The following is an 18,902-nucleotide window of genomic DNA, read 5'->3' on the forward strand; positions in this document are numbered from 1 at the left end:
ATAGTGTGCTGTGGTGGAAAAACCTAAAATTACACTTCAATGCTAATACACACGCTGAAGTTTTAGCATCAATATTCCCTGTTGAGCAGCGCAGTTGCACTAAATACTGGACAAATTGAGACTGATGGGTTTTTGCTTTTTAAGTCAACCACACGTTCACTTTTCCCTAGTGTATAAAAATAATCCTTATTTTATTTCAGACTTTCAAACTATGCATTGTTACCCCCAGGAGTTGCAAAATGGACTGTGGAGTATTGCCCATAGTTTAACACCTCCAACAAAATTTGGGTTTATTTTCTGACAGCAGGTGCTTACCCAGGCCAGGGAATGGCAGACTGCCTTTAACTGTCAGCAGGAGTTTTGTCTCCGGGGCCAGGACAGTGGATTTACATACTTAGAGCCAGTACATGCAGTCAGACCTCATTTCCTCGGCGTGACAGAAATGCACTACTAGTGACCCAGCGTGAAAAGTGAAGGTAGATGAGCCAAGACGGGTTCAGGTGCGTTAAAGATTGAGATCAGAGACTGAGTATGTGGAAAGTGTTCTCTCAACTTTCAGGTAAGTCTGGGTCTGCACACAAAGGGTCATACGAGGATTAGTGTCAAACTGACAAAGCTTGCTATTTGAACTAAAACCTGCACTGTATGCCCAATGTAGGTAGGATTCTGCTTAGCTGGAGGAAAAACCCCACTTTTCTTCACCTTGTATAGAGCAGGTACATAGCTTTTAAACAAATGCCCTGTTCCACCCCTAATGCAGCTGTATTTTTGTGGCCGAAAAGATCTTTAGATACATCTCCATAGCAAAGGCTGAGGTTCAGTCTACAGTCTATGCTGACATCCCCGGGCTGGCTAGGACTGAAACAGCTCTTAGCAGCACAACTTCTGTAAACCACGTAAGCATCAAATCCGGGGCTGGCTTACACTACCTGCACCGCTGTGGCTCTGCCGGCATTGGTACCAAGCCAGCAAGACTGAACTTCACCTGGCCTATCACTGTGTGCTGCAGCCCTGCTTCCACCCACCGTGCACCCCAGCGGCCACTGCTGCATCCAAGCCCAAAAACCGTCAGTATCTTTCAGGCTCAGGCCCTGAGCTAAATCATTTTTCAGTTTCAACACTTGAGCAGCCCTTTGGAGTGCTGAATAAATACTGAATTATTAAATGGGATTTATTTATTTAACAAATAAAACTTGAGCTGGATGTAAATCCAAGAAGAGAAACATCTCTGAAGCTGTGGCTAGAAGCCGATGTGCTCAACAAGCCAAAGTATTTGGCAGACATGCTGTACTGAAATAAAGACACTTCAGCAATTACAGAACACTATAAATGGTTACATAAAACATCTAAGGGCACTGTGTATAGGCTAAGCAGAAAAAAAACTTCTTAGCATAAACTAAAAAAGGTCTTTTTAGAAGCCAAGGTTATCCACCATCAGACTTAACATGAAAACAGCATTAGCCAATACAACGTGAAAAGCTGCTCTAATACTCTCACCCTACACCACCACTTGCTAATAACACCTAGTTCGGGGCGGGGGGGGGAGAGGAAAAATTAGTTTTGAGAACTCAGTCAGAAAACAGAATCAGTTAGAAACAGAGACAAGCTTTGTTCATAAAGCTTTTTTGATACTGATAAAGAAACACTAGTTTACAGATCAGAACAGGTGAGTATTTTAATGAAACAGATCATAGCAAAACCAAGGAGAACTACTATTGATGATCTTTGATAACAAATTTGAATTCTGCCTTCTTTTCAGCTTTCAATAACTAATACAGAGATCAATCCTAAGAAATCACAGGGAAATGGGTACGGGTGAAGGATTTATCCTTCATATTCTTAAAATGCATGATGTAATGAAAAGTTGCACTCACAAGGGGGAAATAAGGAAAGCTGGGTTTTTATTAGGATGAAAATAACAGCATGTTTACGTAGGCAGTGTCACTGAAGAAATTTACCTTTCCTGGGCAGCACTGGAAGATTTCAGCTTGAACTATGCAACTCCAGTAACTACCAAAGCACTATCATGTCAAGAGGAAAAGGGCCAGCATGTATGATTTCTTCTATTACATTCTGCTCTCAAACTTCCCTAGAGAATTCTCTCTGTTCAACATTTTTAGGAAAGACTGAATTGAATTTATCCCATTCACAGAGCAAAAGCAAACCTAATGACCAAAGTTGAAATGCAAAGTGGTCTTTATGTTCCTAAATATTTCAACCTTCTGCCTCTACACAAACATCTTTCCCATGACTGTAAGTAAACAACTGTTTAAGAAAGGGTTTTAAATAATATTATTACATTAAATTCTAGACACTTGTTGATCACAAATTCATGATTTTATGGTTGTTTTCTGACACTGGGTTGCATACAGAGCCAGATCTCTGGAGACAAAAAACACATTATGGACAACTACACCTTTATTTAATTCTGCAATAGCAATGTGGAAACAAGACTGAGATCTTGATCATCAAGCTCTTGGCTGATGAAGCAGTAAGAGCCCTGTACTAGATATTAAAAGTAAATGTGTCTTGTGACAAACAGATTTGGCTGAATACTTCTCTGGAGAGTAACTTATCTTTCTGGGATCAGCAAAATGATTTAAAAAATTGATTTTTTCTGAGTTTCTAATTTTCTCTGCCTTCTTTCATGAGACTTTATTAAAAACATGCACCCTTATGCCTCCTGTGGTATTAACACAGCCTCAGCACCTTTGAAAACCTGGCCGAAAATGCACACAACTCTGGATATGAGAGCACAGTCACAATGATGCATTTTCAGCTTCAGCAGCAATTCAGCTGAACACAACTTAAAATGCATTGCATAGAAAAGGGTTTGAAGACAAAAGAAAAATACAAAATAGAAGAAGCACTTTGCAGGTAGCACCAGGTTCAGTTCAATGACCAAGATGAAATAGTCCAGAGGGTCATCACTGTTTTACTTCCCAAAAATATTTATGTCTGGGATTCATTTAAACTAGAATAGGAAACTTCCAAAAAGGGAATTTAGGGACCACCTCAGACTCACACTCTCTATTCAGTCACTTTCCAACAGAACCAGACGCTGTATGCACAGAAATGAAGAATCTATACCTGAAATAACCTTTCCCGTCATCTTCTTTGATTTCCAGTGACACGGAGAAGGTGAAAATATCACTGTCTGGAGTCTGTGGGGTGGCAATGGCTGAGAGCGGAGTTTGTTTAGCAGAACGACGGAAGGCAGTGGCAAAGCTGTATAGTATTCGGCTTACCTGCATTTAGACGGCACCGAAGAAAGATCAGAAAGCTACAGACGTACAGAATGCAGCAGTTGAAACCTACCTGAATTTTCACTAAATAATAGAATGAGAAGTAACTGTACGAAAATAATTCAGTTTTAGCATCTAATGAACTGGTTTTCTACACTTCTTAAAAGTATAAACTATTAAATGTGCATTCTTATTTCATACCTGAGGTTTCTGTAATTTAACTTGGGGTAGGAAAAAACCAAAAGTGATTAATTACATTACTTCTAAAGTGCCTGAAATACTTCAGTTTCATTTCAGTAATAATGTTTACATGTACATAATTATCATTTGACAAAAAGATTCAACTTACAGCCTCTTGGATTTCACATCGGAAGACATGAATCCTGAAGAGTTCTGCATTGTAGTGGCTTTCAGTGAAAGCAAAGCAATCACTTTCAGGGGTTCCATCATGCCCTCGTACACAGAAAAGGATTTTATAGATTGGATAATTTGCTATTTCTGTGTTTGTCTGAGGATCTAAAAGTCTGTTAAAAGAGACAGGAAAAAAAACACAAAGCTTGCACCTTTAGAAGAATTATTCCAGCCAGATATTGACTTGCAAGCTTTAACAATTTCATAGCTATGGGTAAAGTACGTCACAAAGAAACTAGCTCCTGACTGTCATTTACTGCAAAGCTTGACCAGAATAATTGTATTTAAATTGAACAGCATAAAAAAAAAGCATAATGCAACAGACATTTCCACCAATAATCTCCCCACAGTTTTCAGGGCTTAGCCTTCAAAAAGCTACACTAATATGCAGCAGTGGATAGCCTCACCCCTGTTAAGCCTCGTGTATCAGCCACTTTCCAGCCCTACAAACTAAATACTTTCCAGGCTATTTCCAAAGTGTTCATCAATAACCACTCCCACTATGGCTTTGGGGACACCCTGGATCATCATAATATTTCATACTGGTCCTTGGACGTAAAACATCTTTGGTAAACAAATTCAAAGCATCACTTTTCTCAGATCTCTTTAAAACCCACTTTTTCCACTAAACGAAATCCCAAGTTGCTCATGTTTCCTCCCAGGTAAAGTGGCAGCTTGCTTCCTTTGCTAAAAGGAAATAAGATTAAACGCATACAGTCACAGAGTACACCTGAGTGAGCTTCATACCTCACTGTTCCTTCAGAGACATTAGGCACTGACAGAGTCACATCTAAAGAAATCTGGCACTGGCTTCGTAAGATGGACATCATTCTGAGGGCTTCCACTTCACTCCGGGGAGCGTTCACAGAGGCACAGCCTAAGTAGGTGAGCTTGCTGAACACCACGCTGTCCTCATCCGTCATAGGTGTAAAAGGGCTCAAATCCTCACAGTCTAGGGTGAGACACAAAGTTGAACGTAAGAAGCAAGACAAGGCATATGTAAGTAAATTATCAGAGATTGACTCATCACTAACTGAATGACAAAAGCAACCAAGAAACACATTACAGAAAGTCAGGTCAGGCCAAAATACTATAAGAAAACCCTGCCTGAAAGTGAGTTACTGATGGCAGAGAGCAACTCAGCTATCCCAACTCTACAACCAGTTCACTCAGACGGCTTCTTTTAAATGAGTGCACCGATTTTCATTACAGCAATAAGATGCATACACGAGCTAAACAGACTAATATTTTATACAGCCAGGCAAGTAAGCATAATATGTCTGCACACATCTCAAGGCTTGTATAGCAAGTGTTTTCAGAAGAGAGGCCAGTTCAGCATATGTTAACTCTTGCATCACATAACCTGGCATTTACTGCACTAGGTGATTATAATGGGAGAAATGGGGAAAGGTTGGTGGACACACCTGTACCTAAATTCTCCTTCCTTTCCCCACAAAAAGCTAGCTCATAAGATACCACCAGGCATTCCCCATTTTTTTTCTAACCTCCCTGGGATGGTTTCACTGGCAAACTCATTTCTGGTTTCTGGAGCCCTGCCACCGACACTGGGTTAATGGTAGAGGATGCTGAAGCTTCAAGGACAACAGGGTCTTCCCCATCTCCATCAGTTCTAACTTCTTCTCCATGGTCCCGACCACTTGACTGATCTTCCATGGGTGGGTCCATCAGCACGTCTTCAAGCTCCCTCTGCAGCTGCTGTTCGCTTCCATTCCCCACAATCTAGGAGCCACAAACAGAGTTGGGACACAAAAAAAGACTGTTCAAATGAAAGAAAAATACCCCCTCGGGCACAGGTTCATTCATATGGCTTTTTCTGCCAACCAAAGCAGCATTTAACAAATTTAACCTAGTTACAACCGTAAACACAAACTGCAATGTGCAAATGCTCACCAGTACGGAGTATGAGCATGCTCCTCCCTGCTTTAACAAATCAACAAGCTCAAAGCAGGAATTTCCTAGCACTGGAAAAAGTGAGATTACTTTTAAACTAGTCTTTAATCACCAACTACAAAGACTAGCTTATGACAGAAGAAACTTACAGATGTCCACAACACAGTCGTCTATAATAATTCTCAGAATAGTACCAGAAAGAGCCAAACGTTAATTAAATATGCTACATGGTTCATAGGTAAGACAGCAAGGTTTCACAGGAAGAGAAGAATCTGGAACAGGATTATGCCATCATGCTGAGGAGAAGAGGTAGTGTTGTTTTATTTCCTAACACTCATCTACAGCCTGACTTTGCACTCATTGAAGTCAACATGAAAGCATGAAGCAACCTAAATGGTACAAAAGTAGGTCCTAAGCTAGAAAGAGAATGAAGACATTAGTTTCAGCAAACTCTTAGATACTGTATCTAAGGAAACTCTTTGTCTATTCCTCTGCAATTAATAGGGAAGTTGCTGATGCTTTACACAGTTTAGAAATTAAGCACGGAAATGGAGTTTACAGAAGTATTTTACCAGATGGCAGTCAGAGAAAGGTGCTTGGTTCCACCACTTCAGCTGCTGCTGGTTATTATTGTTGGCACCAAAACTCAACCCTATAAGCAGATATGCATTTCTGTCGCCTGACGTCTCTGTAAGCTTACCAACTTAAGACGCTACACACAAGCTAATAAAATCCAAATTGTGCAACTACCCCAAGTTCTTAAAAAGAATGTAAATGAAGTCTTATTAAAGAAAATTTTCTTTTTTTTTAAATCTGTAAAATAAGATAGTAAAGAAAGGAAGTGGTTAAAAACAGGAGAAAGAATACAGAGCAGACAGAAATCTGCCCATAACACAATCGCAGTATTGAAGCAAATTCCATCTGCCTCAAAACTAGCACCTCATAGTAGAAAATTGAATTATTTTTAAAGTACCTGAAGCAATGGCCAAGGTTCTCACATTTTAACAGTAAATAAATCAACCTGAAGTCCAGTTAAGATTGCTGAAATAACACTGGAACAGATAATAGAACACCTTAATGCACACAGATAAGCCTTGCAATGAATTAAATATACTATGAGCAAAATACCAGATGTCACTTAAATATTTGTACGTGCATTTCCACCAGGCGTGTCTCAGGAATAATTACAGCGAGATTAGAGGTTTCTCAGCCAAGTTAGAATTCTGACATATGGTCATTTCCATCGCATCTCCAAAGACAAACTTCTCAGTTCAGAGGGAAAAGGAAGAAACATGAAGTTTACCTACTGTCTTCTCTTTCACACTCAGACCCACAATCTCCGAACAAGTATCTGTATCTGCAGCCTCTATCTACATTGCATTAAAGGTGTAAACTACATATTAGTTTTCTGGTGAAAAATAACTATTTAATATACAAGAATATTAACAAAGAACAGAAACTTCTGACCAGGAATTACTCTAGAATAGAGCAGAATACAATTACTTTAAGAGAAGAAAAGTCCCAGATCCCTGTTCTTCAGAAGAAAGTAGGCAAAAATGAAATTCACAGGTAATGAAAAAACAGCAAGCACACAAGATCCTAGAGGCAGGAGGGACATAAAAAAAAGTAATAACCTAGTGACTGTTTTACTACAGAATCTAAACAACAACAACAACAAAAAAATTCTGTGAGATGTTTATGGTCTTGAAACTCATGCTCAAACAGAAAGTAATTTTTTAGTATGGCTTAAAATACATTCATGTGCTATCTGGGATCATCTGCCAGGAGCAGGACAGAGTAACTGCCTTACTCAGCTGTACGTCCACAGAAGTATCAGTAACCTGTAACTAGTTACAGGAATCCACAGAGTTGCATTTTCCTCCCAATAATTTTAGTATTCATTTGCATGATCCATCGTGGAAGCAATGAAAAATCTTGCAAAAGCATGTGGTCATCAAAGGCATAATCCTTTTAAGTATCAAGTTTACTATTCAGGTCTTTGCAGGCATTCGTCAGAAAGATGATGATGATGGAAGATGCACCATGTTACTTCACACAGTTTGTATGTTTTGCAACAAAATATAATGAATCAACTATAATGTCCTGCCAGCCCTGTTAAAGCCTACATATTAAAAAACCTAAAATAACTTCTGGTTTACAGGACCTGTTTTCTATGAAACGTGAAGTTAAAATTCATTCTGGCAAAAACCTGCATCTCCTATGCTTTTGCTCACAGTGATTAAACAGACTTCAGTTTGGGCTTGGGAAAGGAAGGTGAGGAATTTATATCCAGTGAGAATTAAATGTTGTAATGGTATTAACATAAAACGCACATGAGAAATGTTCTATTCCATCAGGGTTACAAGCCAAAAGAGTCTGAATGGTGATCTACTGTATTTGGTAAAACAATCAGTATCAATAACTTATATCTAGATACTGCCCTATAAAACATGATCTTGAAAATAGAAGTTCCTAAAAATAGTAGTGACAGGTAAAACAGGAGTCCAAGTTGTTTACAGTGTGACAGGAAATAAGCACATAAAAAGAAAAAAAAAAAAAATCTGTCTCCTAAATACTCTAAGACCTCATCATCAAAATCTTCATTTAAAAAGTAATTTAAAAGAATCCCTCCAAGAAAGCCTTCCTTCTCAGCCCAGACTACCCTCAAAAAAGAATTCTAAAAGACACAGTAAATATACTTTTGAACTGGAGGAGCTCTGCTGTTCTCATAGCCCAGTACAACAGTCAAGTGCAACAAGCCAGCTGCCCGAGAAACGAGGCCTAAAATACAAATTAAAGCTAACTTCATGTCAACCAAAGTCTCTTAGGCAACCGTATAAATTCACCACATCGTGGGAACAGTGCACATTAAGATGTAAACATGCTTGAAACTTTGCTGCAACCCAGAAAACCAGTAAGAGGCAGCACGACAGAGTGCAGCTGAACTAAGGGCAGAAGGGAAGGATAAACAAGGTGCACCTAATAAATGCTTCATGTAGGTTTGCTTGAGATAGAGGAAAGAAACCATTCACCCTAATCATTGTTTTCTCCATTTCTCACAAAACTGAAAACTAATTTTACTTAACCTTTAAATAGGATGTAGCGAACTTCCTTTGCAGCAACACAGATTTATTAGAACTGTAGTTTATTCCCTTCTCCCGATGCATGTGCTGCTGGCCTCTGCTGTAAGAGGTCTCCTTGTACCGTGTAGTTTAAGAACTCCTGTTCTACAGCGTGCTCCAGAAACAAGGCTTTTGTAAATCCAGCTCACTCCCACTGGCAGTGGGCAAAAGCAGACATAGAAACAACACCAGAAAGCAGAGACAGCTAGCAAATTATATTTCTGGAAAACAATCACTGACAACCCCTTTTTAAATTGAACCAAGTATTTCAGCATAGACAAAAAGCAAAAACACATTTATGAATTATGACCAACTGAAGAAAAATATGGTGTCTGATTGTATTCAGAAGAAATATTTCTCTGTCTGGACTTGAGAAAGAACAAAAATAAAAACATGCATTAATTCAGCCCACAGCACTATTACTTAAAACTACAGCATATCAACAAATTTGAAATGAGTGCCCTAGGTTTGATGTACAAATTTCACAGCCTATCACATTCAGCAAACACAAGCCTAAACTTCTAGCACCATCCTCAGACTGCGCTTAGCAAATGAAAGATCCTCAAACTGCTTTCTAAAGAAACAGAACACCAGAAAACGACACCTGCTCAAATACGAACCTGAACTTATTTTCTGCTCTTCTTAGTGGGCACATCAAAGCAAATGGGTTTTGACATATACGAACAAATTAACTTAGTTCTAAGTACCAAAGCAATTGCTTCTCTGTGAAAAAACTCATCTCGTTTGTTCATTTGAAATACAAAACCTCAGTTCACATGTACGCTTAATATTAATTTTCCATATACTACTAAAACACTTTTAGATAGCACAGTGACAGTACTTTTAACATACCTCTGACAACCTTCACAACTCTACTTATCCATGCACACAATAAAAACTTTAATAATACAGTAAAACTGGCTACTGAATGACTATTTGCAAGCTGAAAAAAAAAAAGATACCAAGAACAAAGCCATATTTCTAGCGTAGTATGTCTCTTTCCTTGTAGAACAATACCAAAAGACAATTTCTGTCCCTAAGAACAGCTAAAAAGTCTTCCCATTTCCTCTGTCAAAAATTTTCACCTCCTTAAGCAGAAGGAAGGAGGGTAACAGGAAGATCCCTGTATGGGAGAATTTAGACTGCTCGCTGACTGCTTATCTAAGGTACAGTGTTTCCATTAATCACTCAGATTGCAGCCAATAACCAAATAGCACATACTCTCAAACGCCGGAATACTGAAAGGCTCAAGGTGAATCACTTTGTTCAAGGATTGTGCTCAGTCTTGGCACCAAATTCATAAAGAAGCTTATCTTTAAGACCTGCAAAGCTCTGTGACATTCAGTGCCAAATCAGGGAGCAGCATAACTTTATTTTACAATTGTTGATGATCAGGAGGCAGCAGTGCTAATGTTGTTCTTTCCTCATCAAGAGAAACAGCCTACCCGTAGCCAGCATTTTATAAACCACTTTGGAAGTAAACACACGAGGAAAATTTAAGTACATTTCAGGAGTTGGTTTGAAAGTCATTAAGCATATTCTTCTCTGAAATATCTGCAAGCTTTATGAAGATGACTTCATATACAAGTCTCTTCAATTTCTTCGATTGTACTAAACAAGATATAGCGTGTCATACAAACACTGCAGGACAGCAGCGGTACAATCAGTAGACCAGCAATATAAATAGCTCCCGTGTGGAGCAAGAAGTGTTGCAGACTACGGCGTTTCATGTTTCCAAACTTTCTTTGGGAATAACAGGATGGAATGGAAAATTTGGTTGACCATGTCTGTCTCCTGGTGTCTCAAATGATGCATCACAACTTTGGGAGCTAACCACATACACTACCACATAAGCATTCTCAAGGTAAGCACCACTATGGAGACCATTCTGAATTCTTAAGTATTTATAGCTGCTGGTATTTGCAGCATCTAGAAAGACAAGCATGAGGTTACAGTCTTTCAGTGGGTTTTATAGAACACCAGGCTGATTGTTCAAGAAAAATTCCAATTTTTTTAGACTATCCTATGATGTGAAGTGGCAGTCTTCTGCAATAGCAATAAAATATAAGTGAACATTTTTGCCAGATTAAGCAAAAGTAAGATCTTGAGACTCTTAACTAACAGAATCAGCTTGAAGTCCTACATAAAAGAAAATAGCTGCTATCATGGCATGTCTTGTCCAGAACTCAAAGCAATGCAAGAAAAACAAAGCAAGCAGTTGGGAGGTAAAAGCAAGATGAGCAAAAGCATCAAGAAATGTTCAATAAAGTCTCTGTAACAACGGCTGCTAAGGAAGAGAGGAACACCCAGTCCAACAGGCAGAACGCGTGATTTCTTATCATCTTTAAAGACATTATTTTGAAGACACAGATGTGACTGTCGACTTCAGTCTCTTGAGATGGTGGAATCTCTCTTTCCATCTCCCTCAAAGAACACACTAACTTGACTTACTCTAGGAAAGATCTGGTTCTCAACACATTAAAATGACAGAATTTGGAGTGACCACCTTGCTTTTGTCACTTTGCTTAAAGACTGCTGAAATACAAATCGGGATGAAAGATTTTCTTTAAGTGGCAAAAAAAAAAAAAGAAAAAAAGAAAAAAGAGTGACAAGGGTCTCTTTTCAGAACAGTACTTTTAAAAGTGAGAAGATGTCAATGCCCTTCCAATTCACACAAGCCTACCACATAGGCTTATATTCTCAGATTCATGCCAAGTTGTTAGTTATAACTACACTTCTACATTTCTTAAAGAGAACATTTCACATTGGGGAAAACTTTAATATATGTTTGAATTAACAGATATGGTCAAATCAAGTGTATGTTAATATTGCTTTCTATCTGAAAGCTGTGATAAAATCACAGTTCCAAGTTCTTGACAGTCAGTCTGTTTCATCCTAATCATTTGCTTAAAGACTGCTGAAATACAAAATCGGGTGAAAGATTTTCTTTAAGTGGCAAAAAAAAAAAAAAAGAAAAAAAGAAAAAAGAGTGACAAGGGTCTCTTTTCAGAACAGTACTTTTAAAAGTGAGAAGATGTCAATGCCCTTCCAATTCACACAAGCCTACCACATAGGCTTATATTCTCAGATTCATGCCAAGTTGTTAGTTATAACTACACTTCTACATTTCTTAAAGAGAACATTTCACATTGGGGAAAACTTTAATATATGTTTGAATTAACAGATATGGTCAAATCAAGTGTATGTTAATATTGCTTTCTATCTGAAAGCTGTGATAAAATCACAGTTCCAAGTTCTTGACAGTCAGTCTGTTTCATCCTAATCACTTCATGAAAGATTCTGCAAAGTGGGAAAAAACCCCACAGGTAGTGATGGAGAGAGCTCTTACTCAAAACCTAATTATCACCTCTGACATCAGCAAAAGTAATGCAGAAATCACTGGCAAAATCAATTCTTGAATAAGTTCTCCCTTCTGTCAAGTTTTCCACAATAAAGAAGTCCCTCTTTAAGCTCTCTATGGTTAGTTTGATTTAGAAGAATAGGGAACAAACTCAGGTTATTGATTCTTACCTTCAGTCCTGTTTTTTCATCATCACTACCATTATTTGTAGATGGTGTTTCATCCCCTTGCCTGGAAACCAAGACAAAATCTTCACTGTTAAGAGTGGATACCGAGTCTGAAGAGACACTGATTTTTCCAACAGAAGCCTTGTCATCCATGACTTAAAAAGGAAGTTCGATTCATGAATGAGTTTAAATATGTTATAAACTCCTGAAAAACAAAAATCATAAAAATACTTATATAAAACTTCATGCTAAAATGCTCAAACGTTTCTTTTCAGAAACCTGCTGACTAGTTATAAAAAGTAACACATCTGACAGTATAACCAGCTTACAACTCTTCTGTCAGTGTACACTCATGGTCCTGCTATGATTTTGCTAAGAAGCGCGCTACTATTAGAGCACTGGTTTCCATAGCTCACAAAAGGGAAGTTAATAAATCTTTTTGCAGTAGTTCATGATTATGTCAGGCACCATTTTCCACAGGTAGCACAAAACAGGCCCCTGGAACATACACCATGCCTGCTGACAAAGGACTCGCACGAAGGCCAGAACTATAAAGTCCATTTACTTTCTTCAGGTAATCTGTCTGCCTTCACCTATGTTCACGCGAAAATTGCTTTTGTAGCTATGAGAGCTCACTGTATGCTGCAGTCACATTCTTTTCCCCCAAAACAAGAGTTAGATCTAACTCTTGATACTTTGTGGTAAGGATGCTCTAAAACCTTGGGACATAAAGCATTTTATGAATCTATGCTGAATCTTCTGTACTGTAAGGAACAATAAAAGAAAAGACTTCCCAGAAGCAGGAAGAACAGCGTAGGCTGGATCAGTACTGAGAATCAGAGCCAAGAGAGGATTTTAAAAAGCTGGAACTGGCACTGAGAGGCATTTGAAGAAAGGAACAAAAGGTGAAGTTCAGCTGCACACCTTGAACTCTACAGCACAGATTCTCAGAATCCGTGGCTCAAAACAGACTGCTGTGATAAAAACGCGTGATTAAATTTCCCAGAAACCCAAATATACCCTTATCACAACGGCTCGGGTCTTTACATACTCCCAAGCATGACCAAACCCAAGTGCTTTTTCAGCCTCAAGTTCTGCCTTCCACTCGGTGGAGCACTGTCCCAACCTGGCTTCCAACAGAACGGCCAAACGACGGAGAAACCTGGCATATCCACAAGCACGGCTCATCGCATTCCTCGCTCAACCAAGAACAATGCACCAAAAATAGCAAAGCCTGCTTTTATTTCTATCAATACCCTTCTCTCCACAGCCACCAATATGCCAGGAGGACAACTTTTTTTTTTCCCCCCCTCTGGGTTATTTTTAACCTGATTACTTTCCCCACCGAGTCGCTTCATGGTCCTGAAACATGTTTCACTGGACAACTGAAGCAGCGCGCAAGAGGAAGAACGGATGTGGGTTGCTCACGAGTAACAATATATCTATGATTATTGGGTTTCATTTTCAAAAGCATGTAAATATTTAGATATCCTTTTCAAAAAACATTTTAAGGTCCACTGACTTTCAATGAGAATTACTGGCTGAGAAATTTAGATACTTTGAAAAGTTTTACCCATTGTATGTGTCTATCTGGTATTACTCACAGGTACCTTAAAGGTAGGGCAGAGTTCTCATTTTTAAAGATGCTTTTGTTTACAGAATTCATACTAAAACATTTCTGTAGAAGTTCCTTATTGCACCATCTACATAATACACAGATCATCTGAAAATAACTAAATCAAATATATTGAAACACAGAATAAAAATAAGCTTCAAACACTTAATATCCCTTTGGCTTTACTGTTTTAATTCAAACAGTGCAAACTCATCTGCCACGCAAAGAACAGTATGAGTAGAAGAGCAGGCTTTGATCACAAGCAGCTGTAAAGATCATCTAGGCAAGGATCAATTTAGCAATTTATTTTGGTATAGTGCGTCTGTCTTGAAGTGTTAATTTCACATACTTCCAAAGTCTTTCAATCTGACACCTTTCACCAACATTAACTTCAACTAAAGAAAAAGTATGCTGTGCTTTTGTATACTCCTTTTTTTAGTAGCACGGTGTAAACAGACAGCACACTTGAGCCTGGAGCACAGCTGGCTTAGCCGAACCCCTACAGCAGTTTCACAATACAGAATTGCAACAGCAGAAGGTCCTGATTAGCCCAACTTTGCCAACCTTACATTGAGCAAAAGTCTTACTGAAATTACACAAGATAAGAGAGCACAGGAAAGGGGACAATGTCATAGAATACTGTAAGAAGCTTTTGTTTATTAGTGATGTATCAGCAAGCGAGGCTCAATTACCCAACCACGCTGGAGTCAGCCACAGAGGTTCATTGGATTGATGCTCAAATAGTCGAGGCGCAAAAGCACAGTCTTAAAATACTAAAATATTGCCTGAAGTTAATGAAAATTTCCATATTCCCATACTTTGCTTTGCATGCATTTTATTTCCTCTGTTCCTTGCTATCACTTTGTTCCATGCAGATTACTGTATGGATCATTTTACCTGAATCAGAGAACTCACAACGGCAGAATCAACAACAGAAAGGCTATGAGCTCATTAAAATATGGGCCAGCCTAGAAGGGCACACATCAAAGACCAGCAGAGCAATTAAGTGTGCCAGGCTTCTGACTCCTCTGGAATCAAAAAGCAAGAACAAACAACAGTGGTGACAGCGCTCTTTAGTAATACCTGCAACTTGTCTAAGAACTGAAGCTTTCTGTTCTCACAGTGTAGGGAGGTAGGAGAAAAGACCCCAGCCAAGTGCAGATCTCAAGTTTTAATGTTTCTCAGAAGAAACCAATGTCTCATCCTTTACAAGGAAAGACTTTGTTTTTTTTCAACATGAATAAAATATGAGCTTTTGAATTCAGCGTAGTTTAGTTCCTGACACAAAACTACACCACAATAATGTAGTATTTGCCTGCAGGTGTCACCTCTACAGGAGACAGAGTGTCTAGGTAAAATGCATACTAAGAGGCAAATTTTTAACAACTTATTTCTTTGCTCACCTGTGTAATTAAATTATTATCCTGGCCTCTCCTCACACAAAAGACCATTGAAAAAGCTGCAAAATGAGAAAGGCAACATGGCTGGCCCTTGGGTCACTGCTTTCAATTCACCTTCACTCTACGCTTGCTGTTGTTATGCAATGCTACAATGAGAATCCAAGACTCAAGCTATCTTTTTAAAAATGTTCTTGTTTATCTTTAAAGCAACCAAACAACAGTAACAACCTACCTTACTCTCTCTATTCAAGGTAACATGCAAAGGTTCAGCAAAGACACCATTCACCATGCTAAAATCTCAAACAACTGGAAAACAAACCTATCAAAGTCCAAGATTAGTTACAGATTTATAAAATATTTATCCTTTACTTTCCTATCCTCTCCCAAGTATTTGGCACCTGACCTGCAACTTGTGATCAAAATTTTCCTTGTAAGTACTGCCAGAATTAATTTAAAAGAGCTTAAAGCAAACAGTATATAAAAAAAGAAAACCAGAAACCCTTCCATTTTACATTACTGTAAGAGACTGAGGCTTGAAGCCACCTTGAGACACATGCAACAAGTGAAGCAAGGTGCTTGTAACTATGGCTGGTCTCACTCCATTTCAAAGGGGTGCCCGTTTTCCAGTGTTTAGAGCAGCCACAGCCACACAAAAAGCCAGAGGGTGAGCAGAAAAATCAATGTTTCAGCTGTGAACTTCTTAGACTGTTTAAAACAGTAGTTACCTTTCAGTCAACAGCAGATGTAGCACCCTTAGCACTGAATTTAGAGGGGAATACAACACAAAATATACTTAAGTTTTGGGTTTTCAGGGCAGAAAAGAGAATAAGCATGAGAACAGGTATGCAAACTAGAGAGGAAAAGAGATTTTTTTCCCCATTCATATCTTTCTCAGCTTTTGTACTTCAGCTGCAGTTCCTATAGCGATTCCACAAAGTTACAGTATATCCGATGAAGAATGCACCAGATATAGAACAATACAGCAATATTAACTAAATTACTGAAGAATATTGTAATTCAAGAAGCTACCTTGAACAGCAAAGTCAGAAAGCTTGGCATGCAAAATAAACCTATATCCTCTATCCCCTAAAATATAAAAACACTAAGTATAATGGTAAAAAGCATGGAAAACAAGGAGGTAGCACACAGCCAAGACACTGAGGTGACTGACTCAATGCAAACTGATTCACTGAAAATAACATATTTTCTGTTTCTGTTCCTCTGGCTTTATGCATAACTTAACAATAATATCCAGTACGGTTCAATTTAAACATACAAAGTTCTACTTTCTGAGTTTTCAACATTAGCATCTTAGTGTGGGTGAAAAGTGGAATTTGTAGCAGAGTTCAGAAGCTTTACAATGTACTTTGCAAAGCTGTTTTATGACAAATAAGCCAGCATTCTTTAGGATTCTTAGCTCTTTACAGTCTTTGACATCTGTGATTTTTTTTTTACCTTCACAATTCACATAGTGTACACTTACTGTTTTACAAATACACAGTGAGTCCTGAAAAAAGCCTGGAAAATGCTACAGCACAATGCCGTCACTACAGGTGGTCGTGCCAGGTGTTTCAGCCTGAGCAGCATAAGAAATGTAAGAGCAAAAGTGATGTCATGCTGACAGACACGTGGGGAAGGAGCTGTGGATTGACTCTTTCTGAGCACATACACACCGCCTGTATTTTATTGAAGCTTTGAGGAAAAAAAAAACATACGAGAAAGATCAACCACTAGCAACCTTTTTCTTCTCACGTATCACATGATTAGGCTGCACAATCATATGCTTGATCTTTACCCACCTTCCCTGTGCAAAACACATTCTCAAAAGCAACGAGAAGTATTTTGCACTCAAAATGAAGCAAGACAGCCGGTGGAATACTGCATGTGAAAATAAAGATTTGGGATGACTAAAGAGAGTAATTGATAAAAAATAGCAACTACAGTGCTAACTTTTCTGTTCACTTTAAAACACATCAACAGCCACAGATGTTCCCACTAACCTCACGAGCCAGAAAAAAATTATATTTATTTGAAGATAATGCTGCCTCAAATTTCACCCCCCCTCCTCTTTCTCAAGAGTGGAGAAGCGCAGATCTCGGGAAGCCGAGTGAATCATTGGCCGTTGTATGCAAAACCAGGAATGAGACAAAACACAAGAGTTTAGCTAATGCAATCTTTGTTAACAATCCTTAACAGATTCATAGTTAACGCCAACATAATTTTGCTTTTAATCTTAATTTGAACTATCTGCTCAGAGGACAAAACTCTGATTTTAGGCTCTTGTAATAAGCAAATTCTCCAACCCCAGAAACATGCGGCAGGTCCTGGGAAACCGTGGTTTATAAAAGAAATGCTGACACTGCCTTAGCTAGCCCATCACAAGAATGTCGCTGGAATGAACTAACTATGAACGGCTGGTTCATCCACGCTCCGCGGCTGACACTCCATCAGCATCGGGCACATCTACGCAGTGCCTGCACGGGGGAGCCAGGACATGCAGGACACAACACAGGCTGGAGGCTGGGATAAAGGCAGCGGAGCCAGAGGCTAAACAAACTCTGAAGAGGATGCTCTGTGTACTTCTGGAGTTCCTCTCTCATTAGGATTCAAATGGAACCAGAGAGTTATGCTTACCAGACAAACATAGCACTTCAATAAAAACACGCTGTGAAAGAACTGAAAAAAAGGAGTTACATTCGGTCCATGCTACTAAAAGCTGTCTGCACTTGGATTTGGAAAACGAAAGGAAACCCCTCTGCCAAGCTCCATTTGTTAATTTGCTTACTGTGTACACAAAACTCAGTTTGCTCAGGTCCTTGACCTTTTAATGTTAAGTAGAGGCCTTTAAAAAGAATACACTGTTTCTGTAATTTAATCAGCAATGGGGAAGTCCATGCAGTTAGGCATTTTCTAATAAAGTAGCCAAAAATCTGAGAAATCCCATCAAGTTGTGCCTTAACAAAACCTGTAAGTAGAATAAAATTGGGAATACACATCAAGCTATACTGTATACAGGTAAGCAGTACTCGATTTCCAACTTGTATTTAAGAAATAAATATGATCTTTTCCCTCCCCCCAAACGTCTCCCGAGTATTTTTTTCTCCTCCTCCTCCTCCTCCTCCTCTCCCCCGAAATGCCTCGAACAAGCAAAACTACACAGACGAAAACCACAAAGTCTACTTCTACCAGTTCGATTTTCACTTAATTTTTGCTGATGCGTGTTTTTAACCCAACTTAGCACAGTCTCTTTGTTCAGACTTAATTCTCACCCCTAACTGACACGATCAGCCCTTAAAAATTATCTTCTGGGGACGTTTTAAGTGAAACAAACGTGTCCTTGCCAACAGGATGGAAAAAACCCGAGAGAAACGCCGCGGTTACGGTACCTAAACCAAATAAAGATGTCAGGACGCGATGAAGCGCCGCATTTTAAGATCCATCTGGAGGCAACAGGCGACAACCGACACAGCCAGGCCACGGAGAGGGAAAGCGGCCGCCCGGCCGGTAAAGCAGCGTCAGTCCCAAAGGAGCCCAGCGCGGCCCGGGACGGGACGGCCCCGCCGCGGACGCGAAACCCGGCGCCTCCGGTACGCGCTCAGGCGGGTGCCGGGAACGTTTGCGGGTTTCGAGGCTGGAAGGGCTTGAGGAGCGAGGCGGGTCCCCCCCCCCG

The 18,902-nt window shown here is 39.3% G+C and overlaps 1 protein-coding gene across 1 annotated transcript in view; it reads right to left on the reverse strand.

The window, feature by feature from the left end:
* RABGAP1 (RAB GTPase activating protein 1) overlaps window positions 1–12,423 on the reverse strand; it is a 68,749-nt gene extending 56,326 nt beyond the window's left edge. Inside the window, exons 1-5 of the mRNA XM_009331601.1 lie at window positions 12,221–12,423; window positions 5,162–5,396; window positions 4,404–4,608; window positions 3,595–3,769; window positions 3,091–3,248 (exon numbers count right to left, since the gene is read on the reverse strand). Of these exons, the coding sequence (XP_009329876.1) occupies window positions 3,091–3,248; window positions 3,595–3,769; window positions 4,404–4,608; window positions 5,162–5,396; window positions 12,221–12,370 (923 nt within the window). The 5' untranslated portion in view covers window positions 12,371–12,423. The remainder of the gene's footprint in view (window positions 1–3,090; window positions 3,249–3,594; window positions 3,770–4,403; window positions 4,609–5,161; window positions 5,397–12,220) is intronic.
* Between the last annotated feature and the right edge of the window lie 6,479 nt (window positions 12,424–18,902).

The sequence above is a fragment of the Pygoscelis adeliae genome, unplaced genomic scaffold, assembly GCF_000699105.1.
Source record: "Pygoscelis adeliae isolate BGI_AS28 unplaced genomic scaffold, ASM69910v1 Scaffold619, whole genome shotgun sequence".
NCBI lineage: Eukaryota > Metazoa > Chordata > Aves > Sphenisciformes > Spheniscidae > Pygoscelis > Pygoscelis adeliae.